Genomic DNA, 27702 nt, shown 5'->3' on the forward strand with positions numbered 1-27702 from the left:
GGCTGTAGCTCAGGTGGCAGAGCAGGTCAGCCTAATCAGAAGGTCGGTGGTTCGATCCCAGGCTCCCCCCTGGCTGCATGCCAAATATCCTTGGTCAAGATACTAACCCCATGTTTGCCTACTGGTGGTGGTCAGAGGGCCCGGTGGCGCCAGTGTCCGGCAGCCTCGCCTCTGTCAGTGCGCCCCAGGGCAGCTGTGGCTAAATCACCAACCATTCCCCTGTTATTACGTGTATGTAGCTGCCATCACCAGTGTGTGAATGGGTGACTGACTGAATGTAGTGTGAAGCGCTTTGGGGTCCTTAGGGACTAGAATAGCGCTTTACAAATGCAGGCCATTTACCATTAAAGTCCTGTTTGTGGCACATTAGTATATGTGAGGGGGCAAACTCCTCAAGATGGGTGGTGACCATGGTGGCCATTTAGAAGTCAGCCATCTTGGACACAACTGTTTTTTCAATAGGAAGAGGGCCATGTGACACATCAGACTTATTGGTAATGTCACAAGAAAAACAATGGTGTGCTTGGTTTCAGCGTAACTTTAAATAAATAAATAAATAAATGGGTTTTTTTGGTTTGTTTGTTTGTTTTTTGTTTCTTGCTCACAAAATTGTAAAAACAAGAACAAAAAAGAAGACTTTGCATTCATCAGATCCTGTACAACGTTTAAAAAATAATTAGCACCAATTTCACTTATTTACACAGATTTTTAGTCATATACTGTAACATAGATTGTAAACTTTGACACCGATGCACTCTGTAGTGCATCGGTGTCAAACTCTGGCCCGCGGGCCAAATTTGCCCCGCAGCCTAATTACATTTGGCCCGCTAAGCCATACCAAATTCCTATTAGAGCTGGCCTACTGGTATTATACAGCTAATATATATATTGTTTAGTATTAAGCTTTGTTTATTCAGTTTTTCAGCAAAACATGTCCATAAGAAAAGATTCATTCTTATATCTGAAGGAATAAATATATTTCAATAAATATTAACGTTAGACCGCGACTTTGTTCCAGTTTTGAATTTTGGCCCACTGTGTATTTGAGTTTGACACCCCTGCTGTAGTGCATAAAATTTAGGTGGATTCTTCAAACAAATCAATAATAAATATTTTAATAAAAGTAAATAATTTTGTAATTCTTTATGCCACAGTCGACGCAGCTATTACCAAAATCAAAGACAACAATCATGATACAGTGTTGATGCAGGGACAGTAAATGAAACACACACACACACACACACACACTCTGAGCCATTTCTAAACTGTTATTTTAACATTAATGTTTGTAAACCCTTCATGCATTTAAAATCATGTTTATTTAAATTTGCTGTAAAATGTAACCAGACAGTGAGAGAGGGAGAAATATGTGAATGATGCAGAGACAGATGAATGGATGAAGGAAAAGAGCGACGGATGTATGATTGCACTGATAAGAGGAATCATTTACCAGGGCAATTTGTCGACAAGGATCTGGGGATGTGTCAGTGCGTCAGCGCCTCGGTCGCTTTGATGGATGATGGAAGTTCACTGACTCAAGCAGCCTTTCTCTCTCCCTTTGCCTCACCCTTTGCTTCTCCCTCAGACTACGTCCCTACTCCTCCATTATTACAGCAGCACAGCAAAGTGTGTGTGTGTGTGTGTGTGTGTGTGTGTGTGTGTGTGTGTGTGTGTGTGTGTGTGTGTGTGTGTGTGTGTGTGTGTGTGTGTGCATCACTCGTGTTGTGAGCTACTGTCAAATAGGCCCCACCTCTTTATTAAAAACTGTATTTTGTGTGGCACAATGTGTGGAACAAGGGAAGATACTTTGACACAGTATACTGACCTTAAATTAAAGCTGCTGTTACTGGTTTAGGGATCGATGGTAACAGTACGGTTAAGGTTTAGACAAGTAGACATTACAGTTGTTTAGGGTTAAAAGTAAAACACATAACCAACAATATCCAAGGTCTTTCTTTCATTACTATATAACTGCAGGCTAAAATTTAAAGGTGAAAAGAAGTGTGTGTGCAGATTTAACCTCAACATAAGAAAAGGGAGGAAAAAAATCGCATGTCTCCAAATAGAAGAAGCAAACTCAAATCTATTGTAATGGTAACCTGATGCCTTTGCAGCAGTTTTTATCTTCATCTGTGTATGAAAAGAATCAAAGGAAACTCTGAAACCAAACACAGGCATCTTCCAGAATGATGCCTGTGTCTGGTTTTGCCGCTGCCACCTGCAGTTTGTCCTGCAGTGTCATAGTCCTGTTTTCACTCTGTGTAAATAACGTTTTGACTGCCTTGGTTTATGATCACCTGACACTCTTATCTGTCCGATTTTGATGGGTCAGCGTTTTCTACCCTGTATTGCTGGTGCTCCTCGTCTCCTCGGGCGTCCTCAGCTGTGTCCTCCTGGGTGTGCACAGACCAGGGAGCAGAAGAAGGAGAAGAGCAGGTGTCAGGTGAAGCTCAGCTTGTTGTGGAAGTGGGGTCTCGCTGGTAAGCCATGCTGAGTGTTTCTGATTCCCTGTGCTCAGACAGCTTCCATGGAGGGGATGTTTTCTGCCAAACCCCTTCTTGGACATGCGAGGCCTGATTCTCTGAGACCGTGCTACCTCACGAGGGTCCATCCAGTTTCCCAGTGTTTGGCCCTCCACCAGGATTTAGGTCCTGAAGCTGGAGGATCTTCCCCCTCGCTTAGCATGGTGGTGTTTTATCTAAGGCTAATAAATTATTATTGCTGAACGATTTTATACTTTCCAAATATTAATTTTTTATTTCTTACTGAAATCTGAGCTGTGAGGCAGACTATTCATCCCTCATTGAACTTTTCCCGGATGGTTATTCCTTCATCACATGTGTGGTCATGGAGGAGGCCTCGCTGTGGTGTTTCGGGGCCAGGTCTCCTTTTTTTACCTTTGAACAGTGAACTACAATTCACTAGTCAACACAAGGGTTCCCAGAAGGATTTAGCAGAATTGAGCAGTTGGTGTTTGTCTCCTCCTTTGTTTAATGTCTAAATAGATTTTTCTTATCAAAGCTATTTTTTGATTGTGTAACAGGATGTATATGGTGATACCATAGTGAACCATCTGATATATGCAGATGATTTAGTGATCTTCTCTCCATACAGTGCCGGCCTTAAACAGTTACTGAGGGTCTGCTCTCGATATGTTTTAGAGTTTGAAGAGTAATATTTTGATTGCCAGAAGTAGGGAAGACTTGTGTCTGTGTGGTACGGTTCTTAAAGTTATGAAATCTTAGGACATTATATATCTGATGATCTGTCTAATGATATGGACTCTTATAGACAATGCCACTTACTGTATGCACAGAGTAACATGCTGAGTCGTAAATGTGGTATGAGCCCCGCTCCACATGCAGACTGGGCTACACTGAATATCTGTGGAGAAGGCAGCATGTGGAGAGCCTTCATGTATATTTGTGATATTTTGGATTTTATTTCATTTGTTTTTCCCCTTCGTCTCTTGCTTTATTGAAGACATCTTTAATGCAGCTTTAATAAAGTGAACTAACTAAATGGTAAATTGACTGGTTCTTATATAGCGCTTTTCTATCCAGAGCAATCAAAGCACTTTACACAACTTGCATTATTCACCCATTACATGATTTTCAATCATATATCTCTTTTAACCCCCAATATGCTTCTCAGCTTCCTGAATAGGTGACTGGACTCATTAAAATTTGGATCGCTGACAGCTTTCTCTGAATGAAGATTAAACAGAAGTACGTCTGTGTGCCTCGGACAGATTTGTGTAGTGAGAGTCCCCTCAGGTTGTTTGTTGAGTCGTCTGTCAGGAATCTCGGGGTAACTCTCAACTCTCACTATGGATCAAATCTCTGGTTCACTGTTGTCTTATCATCTAAGTTAACTACCATTGTGTCGTGCTCTGAACTGAACATGCTCTGAATCATTATTCATGCACTTCTTTCATCACATCATTGTTTACTCGTGTAACCAAAACTGCTGAGAACATCTGTAGGTTGACCACACCGCTGCTGCGAGGCTTCTGACCAAATCAGTGGTCAAATGTCAGTGTTGAAGAAAATACACTACTGTTCAAAGGTTTTAGAACAGCCCAGTTTTTCCAGTTATTTATCGCAATTCAAGTCGTTCAAGTGATGAACAGCTTGAAATGGTACAAAGGTAAGTGGTGAACTGCCAGAGGTTAAAAAAGAAGTAAGTTTGCCCAAAACTGAAACATAATGTACATTTCAGAATTACACAAAAAGGCCTTTTTCAGGGACAACATGGGTTAACAATTTAATCTGTTCTGCAGCAATGGAGTTTGCTCAAGCCTTGAAAGCTGGTGCTACTAATTCCTACAGGTGTTCCAACTTTTCTGGATTAATTGCAGCCCCATCTGTCTGCATAAAGCAGTGTTGAACACACTGTGGTACCAGACCCTCGTCAGCATCAGCTGAACAGTATCGTACTGCAGAAAGTAGTGTTGTTGCAGAAATGGTGAGAAAAAGGCAATTAACAATGGAAGAGAGACCGACCATCATAACACTTATAAATGTGGGTCTGTCCTACAGAGAGACTGCAAAGAAAGTCAAGGTGTCAGTGAGGCCAGTTTCCTTCTGCACTCAGAAACAAACTGTGACAGGAAGAGGTCTGCAAGCCTGAAACTGAATCAGAGGACAAGTTTCTGAGAGTTAACAGCTTGTGTGATGGCGGCTCACAGGACAACAGCTTCAAGCAGCTCAGTCGTGGTCGTAGTGAGAAAGTCTCAGTTTCAGCTGTGAAGAGAAGACTTCAAGCTGCAACAGTATGAGCTGCAGCAAGAAAGCTCGATGTCAGAATAAGATGAAGAGGCTTGGCCCTAGTCGTGGCACATACCAGACCAACTGACATGGATTGCCTGAGTTTAAGAATTTGATTGGACAGTTTAACATCACACATCGTCACAACACTAATAAACTGAAAATAAACTGGCATTTCTACAGCGCTTTTCTAATCTTAGTCAAAGTGCTTTAGATAACCTGTACATTCATCGAGCACATCGTCCTCTGGACTTGAGGACACTTCAAGGCTCCTGTACAAATCTTTTGACCATTGTTGACACTTTGGATACCTTTCAATGACGCCACCATGACTCAAAAATGAGTATGTTAAAAAACATCCACTCTTAATAATGTCTTTTCTGCCCTTATCCACACAGGGTAACCAAGAGGCCCCGGCTCCCCCTGAAGCTATGGCTCAACCTTTCCCACAAGCCCAGTATCCACCTCCTTCACAGAACGGGATTCCTGCTGAGTATGCTACACCCCACACCCACCCACCGGCTGACTACACGGGAACAAGCACAGTGGGCGAGCATACCCTAACACTATACACGGCGACACACACACAGAGTGAGCAGCCAGGAAACGACAGCAGCACTCCAGCTCTTACTACTAACACAGTATCGGTGAGTCTGTATTCACACATTCCTGTGCATTAGTTATCTTTTCTATCACAATGAGCTTCAGCTCGCGTATAAGACTTCATTCATTTCTGGTTAACATAACACTTGAAGCGTGGATTGTTCTTCTGCCTCGTAATCCATCATCACAGAGGTGCTCTTAGAGGCAGGACTTCAACACACAACACTGTAAAAACCTACAGTTATGAACAATGTTCCCTTTAAGCTGCGCAGGTGCGCGATTGCGCACTGCTGGCACGGTCTCTGCACACAGAAAATCTGTGTTGCGCACACAAAAAAAAATCTAACCTGAAATTAAAATTAAAACTTTAACAATCCTGTTCTGCAGTGTGAGTCAGTGACTGGCTGCTCCTGTATGGGATTAGAACGAGGCCACCTTATCCCACAGTCCAGCCAATTATGCGATTCACATTCGTATATACGCAGCTAATCAACGTCGTTGTCTGGCTATGACAGCGTCCTTATGTGCCGACATCGATGTTTTAGCAAAGCGGCTGATGTGGAGTGAAGCCACGTTAATGACAACGTGTACAACCACTGGAGATGTGAGCAGGACAGACGGAACAACTGACGGACAAAGTGTGGACTTTATACCAGTTTATAAATTGTTGATCGGCCGCGTAAAACCAGAGTTATGATAAAAATATCTGCAATGTTTGTTTTTCTTCCTGAATACTGTCGTTGTTTATATTTACTGCAGGAAGAAACGGTAAAAACGAAAGCCTGTGAGCAAAAACAAACTCGGCGGTGCTTTGAGATGTGAGAGATTTGCGACGTTTAGCACAAATCTTGTGTAGTTAGTGTGCAGTTAGTGTGTAGTTAGTGTGCAGTTAGTGTGTAGTTAGTGTGTAGTTAGTGTGTAGTTAGTGTGTAGTGTAGTCAATAGTGTTGTTGTGTGTCAGAACAATGAAGCGACTGCTGAATGTTACAGGTGTTACAGCAGTGAAACATCTGCTGCTGTCAGGCCTGCAGGTATCAGGCTGTTGTTCTCCTTCATCTCATAGTGGACAGAAATTATTCTTTGGAGTGAAACAAATAATTTGTGTGGCATCAGATTTGATGCAGAACAGCTGATTGTTCTGTAAATAGTTTAAAAAAAACGCTGCTGGTTGCATTTTAAAAAAATAGCTGCAAAAGACTTTGTTTGCATAACTCAGTTACTTTTTTGAAGAAGTAACTATATAATTAATTGCCCAACATTGGTCATTATATCCTGTATTTTGCAGACAAAGTTACAGACTCTCTCCCAGACCACAGACTCATAATACAAGTCAGAGCTTTATAAAAAAAGAAAAAATAAAGTTGTGTTTTCAAAATTGGAGTTCAAGTTATTTTTACTTCGAACAATGTTAACGTGCTACACAGGCCAATGACTAGATTTTTTTTTCACTGCAAGTGGGATAAAGCAGTTAATTAAAAGCAGTCTAACATAAATGCTGTAATTTGATTATTTTAATAAACCGTAACTTGGATGGATTTGATGCTGGCGTGACCACAGTGCACACGTCTGATGTTGCTCACAGTGGTCCAAGGGACGCTCAGGGAGTTTGTGTGTGAAAAATTAGAGGGAACATTGGTTATGAACTCTAGGCAGAGTGATCGTTTGTATATAAAAGTGAATGACAGTCTCATCTCCTGAACAGGAAATAAAGAATTTCATTAGTTAAGAAGCAATGCTTTTGTCCATGGAGTCAACCTGAAGGCAAAGCCAGCTAGCCAATGATGTAACCATTAACAGTCAACACAACCAAGTGAAGCTGATAACCAAGGTACATGAGAATGGACGTAAGGTTTAGACATCTGTAGTACGCTGTCTGGTATACACCCCATGGTTCAATGGCTTGTAACTGTAATAAATGTTTAGATCTCACATTGTTGTGGAGGTATTTGGTCCACGCTCCTTAATATCACTGAATTCAAACAGGAGGATTTCTGGACTTGGCCATTGCAACCCTTTGTTTCTTTTCTTTATCATTGTGAAGAGCTGCTGCTGTTCTTTAGATCATTGTCTTGTTGCATGATCGAATTTGGAAAAAGTTTTAGCTGTCAGCTTCACATTTGGCTCTAGAATACTTTGGTATACAGTTGAATTCATGGCCAGGATCATAAGCCCCAAGGCTCTGATACTGTAATTGGTTGGAACGACCTGTTATAATCATTAAAAAGATTCATCTTTATAAATGAAAAATCTAAAGTATCGAGCAGCACGGTGGCACGGTGGTTAGCACTGTTGCCTCACAGCAAGAAGGTCCTGAGTTCAATTCCACCATCAGGCCGGGGTCTTTCTGTGTGGAGTTTGCATGTTCTCCCCGTGTTTGCGTGGGTTCTCTCTGGGTACTCCAGCTTCCTCCCACCCTCCAAAGACATGCAGCTCATGGGGATAGGTTAACTGGATAATCCAAATTGCCACTAGGTGTGAATGTGCGAGTGAATGTGAGTGTGAATGGTTGTCTGTCCCTGTGTGTTAGCCCTGCGAAAGACTGGCGACCTCTCCAGGGTGTACCCTGCCTCTCGCCCTATGACAGCTGGGATAGGCTCCAGCGCCCCCCGCGACCCTGAAAAGGATAAGCGAATTGATGGATGGATAAAGTATTGATTTCCACAACCGGGTCTTTAGATGCAAGTTTGATATTTATTTAAGCAGAGCCAAAGCATGTGCTAAAGAAGATATTAAAAACGTCTTGACACTGCACTTTTCTCTCCACTACATAATACGGACTGGCATAGCTAGACAAACATATCTTTTTAGATGATAAATCCCAGAGTGCTTATGTACTTATTTATGCTAGGTGTATTTCCCTAAATGTATCACCACTTATCTCAGAGCAGTGAAAGCAAAGCCAGTGGCAACTTGTCTAGCATACTAGTTTCCCATCACAGACCAAACACTCACATTGATGCAAACAGCCAGAAAAGGCTGCTGAGAGCTTTTGTTAGTGGAACAAACATCCACATGAAATGTGCTCTATCCTACAAATTCTGGTGGAATAAAGAGGAGAGTCGAGCACACTGCTAGAGGCACCAGCCAACTGAGACCACAAGATGGTAGTAATTCAAGAATACGGTAAACGAGCAGCGAGAGAAGCTACTGGACAATATGTCGTTTGAGATGGAATGAGAGAGATGACTGTCACTTTGGATTTAACCGATATCTGTTTTTAGATCTCACTGAACTAGCACTGCTTGCCATTAAACCCTGATGTGAAAAAAAGTCAACATAAAACGTAAAGATGACTTCAATTTTGCTGTTTTCACAACATATGTAAATATATGTAATGTAAAAGTAAATGCATGCAAAACAATAGCTAGTCACACATAAACACACACACAGATAGACTGGTGTCTCTATAAGCCATGTGCTGCATTTCAGCACAGACCTCCAAACATACACACATTCATGCAGTACTAAGGAAGTCCACACTATAGTTATGCACCACCACTTCCCACTGGTTACACAAGCAAATATTCAGGCCACTAAGCCTGGAGCATGGTGAGAAATGGTGTTAATATAAGGACAGTGCTGGCAGGATTGGGAAGAAATACACTCAAGGTTAGACATAGAAATACCAACCTTATACCAAAACTTTGCTACCTTTATTGTCAAAGATGTATTACAATGACTTACATTTTTGAAAAATGTAATGAAATGTTTTTGTTAAACCCGTTAAACAAAAGGTGGAAGTCTGCTCTCTATTGATTGTTTTACTTTTGCGAAAGAACATTGGACGAGGTGTTTAGGTATACAAAGCCCAGGTATTGGTGTGTGTTTGGATGAATGAGGCTTGTAGTTAAAAGCACTTTGACTGCTCAGAGTAGAAAAACCATATATAAATATTAACTGAAACATAACAGATAATGTACACACTTGATATTTTTGAATTGGCATATTCCAGGTGACAAGGTTCTGAAAGACTCAGGCATCCTCTCATTCTCCAAGATTGTGTAAAACAATCTGGTCAAAAAGTCCACTGCCTCTCTCCTAGACATCTCCATAACTCCACAGGTATGTCATCTGGACCGACTACCTTTCCACACTTCCTGATTCACTCCATTCATTCTCCTCTCCATCTCGTTTTACTCATTCATCATCTCCTCAAAGGATGTGTTCTGTCTTCTCAACTCACTCTTGTCATTTTTTCACTATCTAGTGTCTTTAGTAGGGATGGGTATCGTTTAGGTTTTATCCGATACCGGTGCCAAACCGGTACTTTTGAAACGGTGCCGGTGCTTAAACGGTGCTCAAACCGGTGCTTAAAGAATGGAGAACACAAAATTGGTCCAAAAACCTCTCATGTTCAGCTGTTTTTTTGTAAAAAGATAACAATGTTAGCCTTTTCTGCAGCTATGGGGCATATATGGTATCACTCTTGGCTGGAAGCAGTGCTTAATCAATGGAAAAAACACAAACTTTGTCCAAACACCTCTCATGTTTAGCTGTTTCCCTCTTTTTCTTTGGTCATTTTAGCCTTTTTGGCCAGGGTGAAGGGAACATCTGTTCTATTGGTGGGTGAAGGGAACATGTTCTTGTTCTATTGTTTATGGTTACGTTACTTTTAACTGTTATCTTGAATGTTGTGTTTACGCCGTGGTGCAGCGTCACTGACAGTTGTTGTTTTGTAGAGAGAGTGCTGTACCATGAGTGACTTCTGTTGTGCTGTTGTTGAACCTTGAGGCACATTGTAGCACGGCAAGTGTTTTAATAAGGAGCTCCCCCTACCAGCTTGGGGTTAAATAACAAGCTCAATCTCTCTCTGTGAGCTTTTTTGATAAGATTTCTCTGCATGCCACAATGTAAAACATTGCAATTATATATTTTGAAAAAGAAATGTAGAGGTAGGAATTGCAATTAATATAAATAACATGACGCTAAGCATCGGCCAATGAATGTGAACTAACAACAAGGTCGCGGGTAATGCTGCGACCGTAGGAAAAAAACCCTAATATGAAGGTATTTTACTGTGCATTTTACAGTAATGTTCTGTTCGTCTAGAATATCATTAAAGTTACATAAATAGACTTTGGCTTCACATTTTGAATGTAAATTAACGTTAAATCACTGTAATGTAATACAACATAATTGTCATGATTACTAAATGTATCTGTCTGTACATATGCATATTTAGATTGTTAAAATACATTCACAAATGTATCATGATCTCACAAATATCTGTCCGTTATTTGAAAGATCGAATTCAAATGTAATGCTATGGAAAAGTATATAACATGATCCCTATAAGCTTGTGTTACATCACATAAGTATTATTATCGCTGCTAGTTAGGCCGTTCGTGGCTCAAGAGTTGGCAGTTCGCCTTGTGATCAGAAGACTGCCGGTTCAAGCCCCGGCTCGGACACTCTCCGTCGTTGTGTCCGTGGTCAGGACTCTTCACCTACCGACTACTAGTGATGGCCAAAGGGGCCGATGGTGTGATATGGCAGCCTCGCCTCTGTCAGTCTGTCCCAGGGCATGCAATCAATTATTATTCAAACCAACTGTTAACTGTATATTTCTGTACATTTACGTATTATGATTCATATTTCCACATTCATTGACCTTGTTTATAGGTAATTTCATTGTTTGATCGCGTAAAAATGTTCCTAATTTAATGTCTAAAAGCACTTGGAAAAGGCACAATCCCATGTCAAATTAGCACAACAAACTCTATTTTCATTACTGAAAATAACCGTATTTTTATGGGACAGTTATTTTCTGTTATTTCACGGTCGTATTTTGGCGCCCCAGCTGCCAGAAGATTGCCATTGTTTTACGATGTTTTTTGTAACAGTGTAGTTCACCTTACATGCATTAATGTAATAACGTGGTTAGCCTACTCAACGTTAATTACTCAAGAACAACATTAAGCTACTCACGCAGAGAAGAACGGCTGCTGCTGCATCATCATCCGTCATCATGTCTGCTAGACTGGCAGGGCTAGGGGCCAGGACTCTCCTCTTCGGGTTTTTGGGGGATGTTGCTAACTCCGGGTCCGATAACTGGCACCACACCCGACGTGCTCGGTGTGAGGTCTCGCAGCAAGCTATCAAATACGGCGCATTTCTCGGCTTTAAAAAAAAAAACGCTATGCGTCGCCAGGTGTTTCATCGGATTTGAGGTGTTACCTCCTTTGACAGTATCACAGTATCAGCTTAAAGCACTTGTTGCTGCTGAGTTTGCATCTTTTGCTGTGAAGTACAGCCAGACTTTGACCGCTTCGCCTTGGGCATTTTTAATCTGTAGCTCTGCTCTAAAAGAACATAGGTACCTGGGCCCGCCTACTACGCTTGCAAAGGTATAATGATTGGCTAGATCCAAAGTGTATGACATCTCAGGAAAAAAAAGCACCGAAATAAAGCACCGAAATGTGCGCTGCTTTTCGGTCTGGTTACTACCGTTTATGATAGAACCGGTGCCATCATGGTACCCATCCCTAGTCTTTAGCATTTCTTCCTTAACCACCCTGACCTTCACATCCCCTACAGCTTGGTCTTTCTGTCAAGCCAATCATTAAAAGCCTTTTTGTCCTTCCTTTTGTGAGTGTGGGCGCTTCCTCTCTTTGCTCTTTAAATGCTTTGCTTCTTTTATTGATTTTTATAGATTTTTATTCTGATTTTTTTCCCTTTTTTCCGTATGAGCTTACCTGCGATAGCTTCTGGACACTTATAGATCATTAGGACTAAAGTGTTCTTAACAGAAACAGCAACATTTTTATAGTTACCTTATCCTCAGCGCTCCGTGTGTCTGTGACCTACACAAAGCTGAAGCCTGATTATAGCATCTGGGCACCGAGCTAACCGCTAGGCTAACTAGCAACAAGACCCCCCCCCTCCACTGATGACTACCACAGCCTCCTGCAGAAGATTGCAGTACTGGAGACAAAAATTCATCACTTAGAAGTAAACGTGGAGGTAAATGGACTGTGTGGAAATGAAACAACCTTGCCTTTGACTCAAAACAATGGCGATGAGCAAGCTAGTACACAGCTAAGGAGCACAGATAACATGACCAAGAAAGTAGACTCTGTGCATTATTATAAATCCTCAAGCGATAATCCCCCCTTGGACTGTCTTGGTGCAAAACCAAGACATAAATCATGTCTCCTGGAAGGGGGAGGACGTACCACAGGCAGGGCACAGCGAGCTGAAATCTCTGAAACCGACTGGCCTTCACTTCCTACGAGACAGAGAAGCTCTTCTAGAGGAAACAGGACTGGACAACCGTGAACAGGAAGGTTAACAACAAACCTCCAAATCAACTGAATGTGAAACTGCACAACAGATTTGCTCCACTATCAAAGGACAATGGATCTATATCGGACAACCATCCATCTAAAAGCAGCGAAGTAAGGTCTGAAAATCTGTTGAAAAGTAAAAGGCCACAGGGAACGCTAAAGGCTAGGCCTGAAACTCTGATTGTGGGTGACTCTGCCGTAAAGGATGTACAAAGCATGTGCGGTAAGAACACTAAAGTCCTCTGCTTTCCTAACGATATGGTCAACAACCTGAAGGAGAGAATTCTTCAAATTGCAGATGAATATCCAACTGTGACAAACATTGTTCTGCATACAGGGTCAAACGATGTGTCCGAACAACAGTCGGAGGTTCTGAAACGGGACTTTACTGGATTATTAAATACTGTAAACTCTCTGAATGCAGCTGTATTCATCAGTGGACCTGTACCGCCGGTCAGAGGAGGAGACGAGAGATTCAGCAGGTTGTTTACACTGAATAAATGGCTTATATCAGCATGTGCTGACCACTCAGTGCATTTTATCAACAACTTTAATATTTTTTGGGAACGCAGGCATCTGTTCAAAGCAAATGGATTTAATTTTAACAAGTCAGGGGTGAAACTGTTCACCTCCAACTTGTTTTATTCCATACGTCATCCATCTGTGCTTGGTGCCAAGGCTGAGACAAACAAGGAGTTATCTCATAAGGAGGAACAAACAGTACTCCAAGAACAGACAAAGCCCAGCAGAAACCTTGAGGAGGAGCTCCATCTGCCCCCACAGAAAGGAGAGACATCTGAGGCAAGAAGATGGGTCCCTATTTGCCTCCAACTCTCTCAACAACACCAACGACCAGCACCAGGGACCACGACCTTCCCCAGTCCCCCAAACCCCTGAGAGGCCATCAGGCAGAAGCTGAAACAGGAAGCTCCAACCCGGAGGGCGGTGCACTGTTGGACGGACCAATCGGAGTCTGCGCTGCGGGACTGTTTTGATCACGCGGAATGGGAAATGTTTCACGTGGCTGCTAGGGACATTGATGAATACACAGACTGCGGATTTATCAGGAAATGCGTGGAAGATGTCGTCCCATCCAGAACAGTTAAATCCTTCCCAAATCAAAAACCCTGGATTAACGGAGATGTTCGCGCGGCACGGAACACCGCCTTTGCCTCCGCGAACACATTGGACTACAGACACGCACATTACCAACTCCGGAAGACGATCAAAGCAGCCAAACGTGAGTACAGGGACAGGGTGGAGCAACAGTTTGACAACCCTCGGAGTATGTGGCAGGGACTAAACACGATCACAGACTTTAGAGGGAAAACCAGCACACCGCAGACCACGGCCTCTCTGTGTGAGGATCTAAACGTATTCTACGCTAGATTCGACACAGCGAACACCATGAGACCGGACAGTGTGCGCACCGCGGATGACGTCAGTGCGCACACTGTGTCTGAGGAGGATGTGCGGAAGTGCTTCAGGAAGGTGAACGCACGCAAAGCTACTGGTCCGGACGGGATTCCCGGCCGCGTCCTCAAGTCATGCGCGGCTCAGCTGGCTGGAGTGTTCACGCACATCTTCAACCTTTCCCTCTCTCTGTCTGTAGTCCCAGCCTGCTTCAAAATGGCCACCATCGTCCCTGTACCCAAATCCTCCACCATCTCCTCATTGAACGACTGGCGACCTGTAGCCCTGACCCCCATCGTAAGCAAATGCTTCGAGAAGCTGGTCAGGGACTTCATCTGCTCTGCACTACCCGACTCACTGGACCCTCTACAGTTCGCATACCGCCACAACAGGTCCACTGATGATGCCATAGCCCTGACACTACACACTGCCCTGTCACACCTGGAGAAGAGAGACACGTATGTGAGGATGCTGTTTGTAGATTACAGCTCAGCATTCAATACCATCGTTCCCTCGAAGCTGGACAGGAAACTGCAGGATCTAGGACTGAGCAGCTCCCTCTGCAGCTGGATCCTTAGCTTCCTGTCTGACAGACGCCAAGTGGTCAGACTGGGCAGCATCACCTCATCCCCCGTCACACTGAACACTGGTGCTCCACAGGGGTGTGTACTGAGCCCTCTCCTGTACTCACTCTATACCTACGACTGCACAGCCACTAACAACTCCAACATCATTGTGAAGTTTGCGGACGACACTACAGTGGTGGGTCTTATCACCAACAGTGATGAGACGGCTTACAGGGAGGAGGTCAGCGCCCTGCCCACTGGTGTCAAGACAACCATCTCACCCTCAACGTCGCAAAGACAAAGGAGTTGATAGTGGACTTCTGGAGGTGCAGAGAAGTACACACCCCCATCACCATCAACGGTGCTGCTGTGGAGAGAGTGAGCAGCTTCCGGTTCCTTGGTGTACATCTGGCTGAGGATCTTACGTGGTCAGTACACACAAACAAAACAGTGAAGAAGGCGCAGCAGCGCCTCTTCTTTCTCAGGAGACTGAAAAGATTCGGCATGAGCCCCCGCATCCTCAGGACCTTCTATCACTGTGCCATTGAGAGCATCCTCACTGGATGCATCACCACCTGGTATGGCAACAGCACCGCCTACAACTGCAAAGCTCTCCAGTGAGTAGTGCGGTGCTCTGAACGGATAATTGGAGGTGAGCTTCCCTCCCTCCAAGACATCTACAGGAAGCGCTGCCTGAGGAAAGCGGGGAGGATCATCAAGGACTCCAGTCACCCCAGCCATAAACTGTTCAGACTACTTCCATCAGGAAGGAGGTTCTGCAGCATCCGGTCCCGAACCAGCAGACTGAGAGACAGCTTCTTCCACCAGGCCATCAGACTGCTGAACACGTCATAGACACCTCAGCTTCACTACTGGAACTTTAACATTATGCACTCCATACTGTACAGTAATGCCACTGTTTTGCACATGTCTCACTCTGTATATTTTATTTTATTTATTTTATATATTCTATTCATTGTTTACTCTATTTAACTTGTAAAATATGTGTACACACACACACACACACACACACACACACACACACACACACACACACACACACACGTAGAAAAATATTTAGTATACACATCCAGAAATGCATATACTATTATATATTGTACATATATTTATTAGTTTCAGATGTAGCCATTCTTGTATTTTGCTTGTTTACATTATTGTATTTTGCACAACTCTGTTGCTTGTGAAGCTCGCACACAAGAATTTCACTCACATGTGCTGTACCAATGTACCTGCACATGTGATGTGACAATAAAAGTGATTTGATTTGATTTGATTTGATTTGATTTGACCCTCCTCCCCCTCCCTTTCTCCCTCCTCCCCACACCTGAAATTCACTGAGGAGATGATGGAGCGGGTCAGTGCTGGGCTCAGATCTACCCCCCGGCCCAATCCCTTTTTGTCCCCCATAAACCCCCCACCAGAGCGGCCAAAGGTTCGCTATCAAGCCCCACCCTCAACAGAGCAATCGAAGTCACATTGCCCAGCCTCGCCCCCCTTAGTTCCTCTTCATGCCCTGTCTCCGCAGTCTGATGTGTGATGTGTGGAGGGTCCGGGCTGCGAGGATTATGGCAGTGGTGACTTTTCCCAGGAGAAGCTGGGACCCTGTTTACTAGAAGGTTTTAAAATTTCTGTACTTTTAGGTGACAGGAGACATGTGGCCTGGTCAAAACACAGAGAGCTGCACTCTAAAAGATCTTTAAATATAGTAAACATACCCTGTGTGCCACAGACTGCTCCCAAACAAGAGGGGGCAAATAATACCTCTAAAACACTTAAGTTGGCTTTATTAAACGTTAGATCTTTAGCTGGGAAAACATTTTTAATTAATGATTTAATCACTGAGCACAGCCTTGATTTTATGTTTTTAAATGAAACTTGGTTGGACCAAAGTAACAGTGGAGCTGTTCTCATCGAGACGACCCCTCCTAACTACAGTTTTATCAGTGAGGCCAGGGTGAGCAGGAGAGGAGGGGGGGTTGCTGTCTTATTTAATGAATCATTTCAATGTAAGCAGCTATCTCCTGGAAGTTTTCAGTCTTTTGAATATGTGGCTTTACAGCTGAAGGCCCCATCCAAAGTTGTGTTTCTTAATGTTTACAGGCCTCCCAAATACTGCACAGACTTTTTTAATGACCTCAGTGAACTGCTGTCTGTGATCTGTGTTGATTTCGACTGTGTAATTATTGTTGGGGATTTTAACATTCATGTGGACAACCCTCAGGACAAAGGGACTAAAGACCTGAGTAACACTCTGGGCAACTTTGGGCTGACTCAGCATGTAACAGAGGCCACACATAATAGAGGACACACTCTCGACCTACTGATCTCCAAAGGCCTGAGCATTTCAAAGGTTACTGTGTCTGATGTGGGCTTATCTGATCATTACTGTGTTTTCTTTGAAAGTAAAATCTCAGCCCACACAAATATATCAACAGCAGTGATCACAAAACGGTGTATAACTGAACACAGTAGTGCAATTTTTAACCAGGTCTTCCCATTAACACCTGACCTGCCCAGAGGGTCAGTCAATGAGCTCGTCAATAGCTTCAATGCTAACATGTTAAATGTAATGGACACTATTGCTCCCATTAAGGTGAAGGTTATCTCTGGAAGGAAAAAGTCTCCATGGAGAAACTCCACACTGGTGAAAAATGAAAAAAGAGAGTGTAGGAAAGCTGAGCGCAGATGGAGAAAAACAAACCTCCAGGTTCATTATGACATCTATAAAGAGAAACTTCACAATTATAATTTACAACTGAGGAATGCAAGGAGGTCCTACTTCTCTGACATCATCACTAAAAACAGCCATAATGCTCGGGTCTTATTTTCTACAGTTGACAGGCTAACAAACCCTCCTGTGTCAGTGGCAGCTGAACTTCATTCGACCATGGCCTGCAATGACTTCGCCAAATTCTTCACTGAAAAAATCCAAAAAATTAGACAAGCAATTGGTACATCAACAGCAGATCCAGGATATGTACTGTGTCCACCAAAAAACTGTTTAAACACCATGAAACAGTTTCACCCTATTAACAGCAAAGACCTGGAGGACATCTTAGGTCAACTGAACTCCTCCTCCTGCTGTTTAGATGTCCTGCCAACACGTTTTTTCAAAAAGGTCTCAAAGACTTTAGAGTCAGACCTGTTACAGATCGTCAGCTTTTCTTTAATGTCAGGTGTGTTTCCAGAACCACTAAAAACTGCTGTAATAAAACCTGTACTGAAAAAGGACAAGTTTGACAAGACACAAATGAACAACTACAGGCCGATCTCAAATCTCCCATTTTTAAGTAAGATCATTGAAAAAGCAGTTTCTCTACAGCTCAGTTACTTCTTAAAACAGAATAATTGCTACGATGCCTTCCAGTCAGGTTTTAGACAGAACCACAGCACTGAAACCGCTCTGACCAAAGTGTTTAATGACATATGTCTGAATACAGACAGTGGAAAAATGTCAGTCCTAGTTTTACTGGATCTCAGTGCAGCATTTGATAATGTTGACCACAACATATTACTCAAACGACTGGAGAACTGGACAGGTCTTTCAGGAACTGTACTAAACTGGTTCAAATCATACTTAGAAAACAGGAAATACTTTGTATCAATAGGTAACTTCACATCCGAGCAGACAAGTATCACATGTGGAGTTCCCCAAGGCTCCATCTTGGGACCCCTTCTGTTTAACATTTACATGCTCCCACTGGCACAGATTATAAACAACAACAAAATAAACTATCACAGCTATGCAGATGACACACAAATATATATCACAATGTCACCAGGAGACCGAGGCCCTGGTGACATTGACTGTCACAAACTAGCTGTGTGGAGGTGGATGAGGACCCAAACACAAAACTCACGGAGACAGGAGCTGAACTCAAAATAACTGCTTTATTTCAGGCTTCACAAAGAAACAGAACTAAACTGGCAAAACTAAACTAAGGACCGAGGGAACACAGAAAGGCACACAGGTTCGGGGAGGGGACATTGACAGGGCAACACTGAACTGAGGGAGACATGCACATAAATACCAAAACAAACCAAACAAAACACAAGGAGCAAGAGTCCAAAACTGAGCCCAGAAATACACAAAAACAGTGAAAAACAAAAACAGCTCGAATGCAGGGAAGCAGTGTCCATAGAGAACAGAAGGTCGGCACCACAAAAGTTCAGTTCAGCTGTTCCGGGTGCTGGCCACGTGAAAAGTGGCAGTGGCGGCAGAGCGGGTCCGGAGGCCAGCCGCGTGGAAGATGGCGGCGGCTCTCAAGCGTCGGGTGTACTGGTCGAGGCTTGGTGGGCACAGAACCAGGAAAGGCAGGACCAAGCGAGGCAGGACCAGATGGAGGCAGGACCAGATGGAGGCAGGACCAGACGGAGGCGTCTTACACCCTCCAGCAGAGACGAGGAGGTGCTGGCCGGGCTGACCCGAGCCGCCAGCAGAGACGAGGAGGTGCTGGCGCGGTTCTCTTGAACCCCCAGCAGAGACGAGGAGCGGCTGGAGCGGTTCTCCTGAACCCCCAGAGGAGACGAGGAGCGGCTGGAGAGGTTCTCCTGAACCCCCAGAGGAGACGAGGAGCGGCTGGAGCGGTTCTCCTGAACCCCGAGCAGAGACGTGGAGCGGCTGGAGCAGTTCTCCTGAACCCCCAGAGGAGACGTGGAGCGGCTGGAGCGGTTCTCCTGAACCCCGAGCAGAGACGTGGAGCGGCTGGAGCAGTTCTCCTGAACCCCCAGAGGAGACGTGGAGCGGCTGGAGAGGTTCTCCTGAACCCCCAGCGAGAACAGATGCAGAGCAAGCAGGTGCGGAGACCTCTGGCTCAGCGGACGCTAACTGTAGCTGCACAGGGCACGCAGCTGGCTTGAGACGCAACTGTTGGGGTTGTGCAGTGCAAACAGTCTGTCCAAGCTTTATCAGCACAACGCTGTCCTCAACTGGCTGAGGCTGGGTGTCCATCAACCCCACCCGAGGAGCAGGTACGGGTGCCGGGATGAACGGAGCCTCTGCCAGGCTGGGGACAGAAGCAGGGACCAGCTGGACCTCAGCCACCCTCACCCGAGGAACTGATACGGGTGCAAGGGAAAGCTGGGCCCGTGCTGCCCTTGGAACAGGTACTGGAGTTGGAGAGCTGAGCTCAGGAGCAGTAACGGACACTGGGAAAACCAAGTTAGTGGAGCCAAACACAGTTTTAGCAAACAAAGACTTTTGGCGGACTGGTTTTAGCAACTCTGCTGTACTTAAGTTGCTCAAGTTAGAATTAGCAGTTTTTAAAACAGTGATTGTACAGATGGATCCAGGCATAGCAAACTCGGAGTCTGTAATTCTTGGCTCAGAAGGAGCAGTTACAGAGATAGGAGCATTTTCATAGACTGTTTCTAAATATGCAGGCTTGGACCAGATAGCTTGAGGGAAATAAAGGGTCTTTGCCTGGTTTTTGCAGGAGACTAATGTTGGCAGAATTCATATTTGGTGGTAGTCTGCCATTTTCCTCGATTTCCTGCAACATGCCGTGGAATACTGGTGCCAAAATTGTCCAGAATTCTTTGTAGAATTCTGCAGGGAAGCCGTCTGGACCTGGAGCCTTATTATTGGGCATACTTATCAGGGCTTCCTGGAGTTCACTTGGCGTCAGTGGTGAATCCAGTTCCATTGCTTGACTGTCTAGTAATTTTGGAAGAGTTACGTTGTCAAGAAACAGATCAATTTCATTTTTAGATGGGTTTATTTGTGGTGAGTATAAAGTTTCATAGAAATCCCTAAAAATGTTGTTTATTCTTCCAGGATCATATATTGTGTTCCCCGATAAATCTTTAGCAGCACATATAGTGGTTTTTTCTTTATTTATTTTTAGCTGGTTAGCTAGAAATCGACCTGATTTGTTACTGTGTTCAAAATTCTGCAAGCGTAGTCTTTGTATAAGGAATTGTGTTTTTTTATTAATAATTTCATTTAATTCTAGTTTTGTTTTGCATATTTTGTTCAATGTTTCCTGATCTTGGTTGCACGCGTAGGCTTCTTCTAGTGATTTGATGGTTTTTTCTAATTCCTGAATATTTTTGTTTTCTTCTTTCTTTTTGTGTGATGAGAAAGAAATTATTTTACCTCTCATCACAGCTTTACCTGCTTCCCATAGAACAGAAGCAGATATTCCGGGAGTGTCATTAAAGTCTAAATATGAAGTCCATTCCTTTTTAAAATATTTAATAAAAATAGGTGCGCGTCATTTCTGAAACAAGCAGACAAGAATATTAAAGTAATATGTAAGCTATGTCCTGGGGAGAAAAAACTATTGCTATTAATAGCACGAGTAATCTACTGAAGCGCCTGACACAGAGCATAGACGAACACTTCTGAGCGATCCTTGTTCATCATCCATGGATAACACCGCGGCAACTCCCGCTAAGCAGCAAAACCTGGTTTTACTTCAGCAGCACAGAAAGCGTCTGAAGGTGAGCTTAAAAAATGACTGCAGGCTACATTGTGGAAGAGATGCTACCGCTGCGTACTGAGTCTCTGTCTTTTAAAACAATTTTTTATTATTTAAAGAGTTTAATTTCTATTGTTCGCCCACTCAAGGTTTATAGGAATTTGAAGTATTTAGTTAAATTACTTATTTAGTAATTAAGTTACTTTTCTGACACAGTAATTAGATAAGTATTTTAAATACAATATTGAGTAAGTAATATGTAATTAGGAATTAATTACTTTTTTAAAGTAACTTACCCAACACTGGTCAGCAGTTTGAGAGACATCTTCACTGTTGTGTAAGATTGGGTGATTTCTGTTTTTTATTTATGTTTGTATCTTTTTTTCTAAATTTCTAATCTACACATAACACTACAAGTTTTGAACTTCGTATATTATCAGTTTGGAGACGCCAAAGCTTAAGTTTATAATTACTTATGGAAATGTCATCCATGTCCACATTCTTCATATGAAAAAATACATCATGGGGAAAAAAGAAAAGACGGTTCAAATGAGGATAATGTTATTTTGTCATGGTCCTGGGCCATGTGGGCCCAGTATTCTTAGTTCCTTGTATTTTTGTATTTCGTTCCTTATTTAGGCCATGTTTCCTAAGTTGTCCTGTTGTGGTGTTCCTTATTTGACTTCCCCTTGTGACTTTTATCCCCTGTGTGCCCCTCTATGTATCTGTGAGCCCTCATCTCCCCTCCTTGTTTCATTCCATGTTTCCCCAGCCCACTATGCCCGTGCTCTCTCTCTCCTCCTGTTTGCACCTGTGTACTTCCTGTTTTACTTTGACAGTCTCCCGTCAGTGTTGTTTACTCCTGCCATGTCTTGTTATGTTTATCTGTGTCAGCTGTGTTCCCATGTGTGGCCACTTCCCCTGATCATCCCTCTTGTGTATTTAGTCTCTGTGTTTCATGTAGTCTGTGTCGCGTCGTCTGTGTTACCACCCCCTGTGTTCCGTATCTCCAGCCATAGCTTTTTCTTAGTTTATGTCCAGTTTAGGTTTTCTGTTTGAACTATTACCCTTATACTGCCCTCGCTCTGGTTTGTTCTGTTATCAGCCATAATAAAAGGCTCGCTTTTGTTTAATCCACTCCTGCATCTTCGCTTGTGTTCGCGTCTGGGTCCAACACACACATTCCCACACGGTCTATCTCCACGGACCGTGACATATTTAGGATGAAGGATGAAGCTTATGTGGTACACACCGGCTCACTCCTTGGCGGCCGCTTGTCGGGGCCTGGGGCCTGGGGCTCGCTCGGGCCCCTTTGGAGGTGGGGTGCCCCCGGCCTCTCGGCCTGGGGCTCGGTCACTCAGGCACAGCTGGGGGCCGGCGGAGCTCACGGGCGCGTCACTGCAACTCCCCCTGACTTCTGCTCCGCGGCTGCTGGGCGAGCCCTCATCTGGGACTCTCCTCAGCTCTTACTGGAACAGTGGCGCGGCTGCCCCTCTGTTGGTCTTCCATGGTCTCTTGTGTTCTGGGGGCCTCTGGATGTCTGGAGTTTTGATCTCCTCCATACCCGCTTCACACCCTGGAGGACGGGGCTGTGGCCCCCCCACACTCCCTAGCAGATCATTACATGGAGAAACCTTTGGAATGCAAGCATGCTGATCCACACAGGTATGCACACATGGGTATTCACAGACGCGGACTAAAGCTTTCTTGGCTGCTGCCTCAAAGCACACTGTGCGCTGTCTATCTTGCGTGCTGCACAATATCGTTTATTATTTAGTAAATATCGATATCTATGACTAGCTAGTTTATTGTGATGGTGCTTTGTTTTCTCTATTATTATGTTGCTCTTTGTTGTTTGCTGTCTCCTCTGTTTGTTTTTTTTGTTTGTTTGTTTTTTTTTCTCCATACAGGTGACCCAGGAGTTCTTTTTTCTTTTCTCTCTCTTCCCCCCCCTTCTCACCGTCTCTTCTCCCCTTTGGTTTTCTTTCTTTCTCTCCCCCTCTTTCTCTCATTCATTCCCCCTGTCCTATTTATTAAAAAAAAAAAAAAAAAAAAAAATGACAAAGGATGAACTGAAGCTCTGCCATCACGTAATGTCGCATACTGCTGTTTCTGATGTCATTTAGAAGAAAAAAAAAAAAAAGGATGAAGCTTATGTGTATGCATGTAAAACATGTAGTCACTGTCTGTTTCCCAAGTGTCTGTTGGCTAATCAAAACTTGCTTCCACTTTCCCATGCTCGCTGTGACATGACTGGTCTAGTCCGGTCATCTTCTTCTCTTCTCCATGTGCTCGTCTAACATTCTCCATCACAGATGCTTTTGTGCCTCCTCCCCATCTCCGCCATGTTACTCAGGGCTCCTGCTGTTGTTAGAAAGAATGTTTAATTCCTTCTAATGATCTCTCCTTATTGAACTGATAACAGCTCTTTACATTAAGTTGAATATAAATTTCCAAATTAATGTTAATCTGTCTAATGCTTGTGATACAGTTTAATGTAGTTTCGTTTTTAGCAGCATCCTCTTGTTCAGTGTGGTGCAGGCACTCGGGATTTTTTGTGTGTGACTTTTTTGCCCTGCTGACCTGCAGAAATGCACCTTGTTAGTGGTCTGGAGCTTTTGTTTTACAAATATAACACTGCATTTTCCTGTCTGTTCCTCTCCAAAACTAACACACACTGACAGAGAGCTGGTGTTGTCTCACCCTCCGTGTAACTAGATAATATGGAACTTGTCCTCTGTAGTGGAAATGCAGTCTGAGTGCTCAGTGACAGCAGATAAATACTACATAATCCCATTCAGTTATTTACATAGTGCCAAATCACAACAACAGTTGCATCAAGGTGCTTTATACTTTATACGCTTGAGTTCATTGTGAAACCTGGCCCCACCTTATCATGCGAATTCCTGCGGTCAGATGGCCCAGGATGTGAGTGGGCGTTAAGGCGTCTGGGAAGGGATCTCAAAACTGGATTATAGATGGCAGAGAGTTGGTGTCGTAAACCCCGCCTCTGTTCAAAGATGGTCGCTCACAGTGGACATAGATGCTTCTTTCACTCCTCTTTCAAACCATCTGTCCTCTCTGTCCAAAATGTGAACATTGGCATCCTCGAAAGAGTGTCCTTTATCCTTAAGATGCAGATGGACTGCTGAGTCTTGTCCTGTGGATGTGGCTCTTCTGTGTTGTGCCATGTGCTTGTGAAGTGGCTGTTTGGTCTCTCCAATGTAGAGGTCTGGGCATTCCTCGCTGCACTGTACAGCATACACCACATTGTTAAGTCTGTGTTTTGGCGTTTTGTCTTTCGGGTGAACCAGTTTTTGTCTGAGCGTGTTGCTGGGTCTGAAATGCACTAGGATGTCGTGCTTGGGACTCTCCACCATTTGACCTTAGAACTGAAGAAGCTTCTCGGATGAGAGGTGAAACGTCTTCAAGTAACTTAAAGAAGTCCAGACGCTTTTCTTTGCAAGCTCCTTTGACTACGATGACCTGGATGACTGAGAACCTTCACAGACATCCTTTGAAATTCTTTTTAAAAGTCATTTTAAAGACCTTCCTTCAACGTCCCAGAGCATCTCAAGCTGTCACTGCATATTAGAAAGGATCTGTTTGTTTTAATGCAGATTGTTGAGTCTACAAAGGTTTAGCAGTCTTACCTCTAACATCAGTCCTATTTTTTAATTTAATTACATTTTGTTTATATAGCAGTATATTTACTGGCAAACAAATGTGGCTAATTTGTGGAATGTTGTGTGTTTTCTTTGCAGCATCCAGAGGACGTGGCACAGACCGAGGGTTCGCAGCAGCTCCACCTGCAGCCCAGCGATTCATTAGAGAAGCAGCAACCCAAGAGGTTACACGTCTCTAACATCCCTTTCCGCTTCCGGGACCCTGACCTCCGGCAAATGTTTGGGGTGAGATGAGACACAATGACACGCAATAATTTATGTGCCACTGTGCACTTAAAAGCAGTCACTGCTTTTAAAGAACATCAGCAAATACAGTCAGGAAAAGATAAATCTATGTGTCTGTTTATGTATAGCTATAATTAAAAAACAGAAGTTAACCGTAGTCTACAGACTGAATTTTAATAGAAATTTACAATGCATTATTTACATTGGGTAAACATGAACATTTTCATGTGGCTTGTTGAATAATTTAAACACCCAGCTGCCTACCTCTGAATATTTGGTACGAGAGCGTTGCATCTATTTCCATTCCAAAGGCCACTGACAACAGAATAGGTACACTATAACCATCAGCATGCACAGCAAATCCAGCATGTCCAAATTAACACTGTCGGATTTGATTTCAACACTATTAAAGTGTCTATATGGGTCCACACCAGAGAGTGTTAATTTAACTCTTTTTGGAGAGTTGGTACGTTAACTCTGATTTAGTGTTAAACACCAAATCTGTCTGGAGTTGATAATTTAACACTTGGTGTTAAGAGTTTATATATTAACTCTCAAAGAGTATTTTAGTTTAACTACGTGAGAGTTATCTTCTAATTCATTCTAAAAAGCGGGAATTTTACTGTTCTGAACTTCTAGAAATTTCTTTTGGAAATAAACATTTACTAAAAAGATGCAATGGTTTTTGAAAAACATTTATTCTGAACTGTGCACCACAATTTCAAAACATTTTCTGAAAGATGTAACAGTGTACATGTTCTCACTTTCATTAGAATTTTGTTTATCAAAAGGTCTGACATGGTAAATGCAAATAACAGCATCTCATCACTTATTTCTTCAATACAATATGCATGTCCTTCATTCATCACTTTGTGGAACTTCAACGCACTTCTGCTCTCCCCCATATTCCATCTTCACAAGCATATCCTGTGCGGAGATCGAATAAAAATTAGTTGACACTAATTAATGGCACAAATAATCCAGTAAACAATTGCAGCACAGTAAAAAAAAAAAAGGAATCCTCTTTGAGCCATTACTTGTGTAAAGTATTTTCCCAAAAGACAAGGACACAGGCAACAGGTAATACTGAACTAAATGTAAAACCTCAACCTTTTTAATTTTTACCTAAACCGTGTGCACAAAACTCTGGAGGGATCTATGCTAACGTAGAATCCAGTCAGGACGCCTGCTACTGCTGTTTGCTCGTTTTTTTTGTTTTTTTTTTATGGGCGATCGTTTTCAGGCTTCAAGTAGCACCATTATACCAACATTTTACATTCTACACATTGTTTTAGGTGTATTTGACCAAAAGTTTGACTGAAAATTCACATGCAAGCTTTTTTTCAAGGCTGTGGTATTTGCCCGCAAACAATACCTTTCAGCTAGCTAAAACAGAATATTACGCTATCAGCGAGCAACATGGCTAATGCCTTTCACACAGCTTTGTCTCAACTCCAAAGAGCCACAGAAGTAAAAGCTAATAACAATTGAAACAATCTTTGAAAAAATGACTTACCAAGCATGGCAAACAACTCAAATATGTAGAGCAAAATGTTCTGAAACGGCTTCACTTCAGCTTCGATTGGAGCCGTGCTGGGGGCGGAGTCTGTGAATTTACTCTGTTGGTGTCATAGCCCCTCTAGGAGTTCAGAGTTAAGAGGTCAAGAGTTAATGTTTCCATTGTAACACCTCCAGATTTGACAGAGAAACACTCATTTTTAACACTCGATTTTAACTACTATCATTTTACACCTCAGAGTTACATTAAAAGAATGTGACTCTACTTAGAGTAAAATTAACTCTACTTTTGCAAGGAGACTATTAACACCAAAACATTTAACACTTTTGAATTTGCTGTGTGGTCTTACACTGGAAACACACAAAGAAAACAATGTGCTTGCATTAGCATTAGCATCACACACACCTTAGAATAGAATAGCATAGAATAGCTTTTTTATTGTCACTGTTACTAGAACAATGAAAGGCAGTTTTGGCATTTCTCCATGTGTGTGAAGTACACAATAGCACAAGTATTTACACATCTTAGTATTTCATATCAAGCAAAGAACTGGTTTCTATGAACGTTTAGAACACTGAGGACATCAGCATAAGCACACAGTCATACAAAAAACTAATCAAAGGCAACAGGTCATTAAAAACAGTCAGTGGCACGCTAACGCTTCATTGTGTTGTGTGTATTCAGTTACTACAGTCATGGAGTGTGTCCCTGCTGTGTTCCTGGCAAAGATGTTGTGAGTGGGCTACGATCATTTGTACTGCAGGTTTTTCCATCAGTTAAGCAAATTCTGATGATCCACTTTTTTGTTCGTAGATCTACTATAAAGTCCACCAGGGGGCGCCCTACTGTAAGGTCTTGGTTGAAGTGCACTCTCTGTATTGAGCTTTCCTTCCTGCTGTCTTCCCTCAGTTCACATGACACGTTTAGAAAATATCGCTCACTATTATCAATTATTAATATTTGTTCTCCTTGGATAAACTCCTGTGTGTGGCATCACGCTGACTGCCTCATCAAAAGCTGTGCCTTTTTCAAATAAAAAAGTGACGTCATGAGAAGTGAAACATGCGGTGTTCTAACATTGTAGCACGCAGCAGTAACAATGGTTGTGCATTGGGTATGTCTTTGGTGTTCTGGGTTTAACAATAAAAATTAATATTCTCTTATGTCCTCTGGTGCCAAATACAAAGTTCTC

General features: G+C 43.0%; 1 protein-coding gene and 1 long non-coding RNA gene across 2 annotated transcripts in view; one reads left to right on the plus strand and one right to left on the minus strand.

Annotated features, from left to right (window-relative positions):
- Positions 1-27702, plus strand: part of rbfox3a (RNA binding fox-1 homolog 3a) — a 154462-nt gene that overhangs the window by 63890 nt on the left and 62870 nt on the right. Inside the window, exons 2-3 of the mRNA XM_080872791.1 lie at positions 5168-5416; positions 24845-24991. Coding sequence (XP_080728917.1) covers positions 5168-5416; positions 24845-24991 — 396 coding nt within the window. The remainder of the gene's footprint in view (positions 1-5167; positions 5417-24844; positions 24992-27702) is intronic.
- LOC308390760 lies at positions 25671-26755 on the minus strand. Its single transcript, XR_013970483.1, has 2 exons — positions 26508-26755; positions 25671-25918 (listed from the first exon to the last, which is right to left on the minus strand). It is a non-coding gene; the product is annotated as an uncharacterized lncRNA (long non-coding RNA).

The sequence above is a fragment of the Rhamphochromis sp. 'chilingali' genome (genome assembly GCF_963969265.1).
Source record: "Rhamphochromis sp. 'chilingali' genome assembly, chromosome: 22".
NCBI lineage: Eukaryota > Metazoa > Chordata > Actinopteri > Cichliformes > Cichlidae > Rhamphochromis > Rhamphochromis sp. 'chilingali'.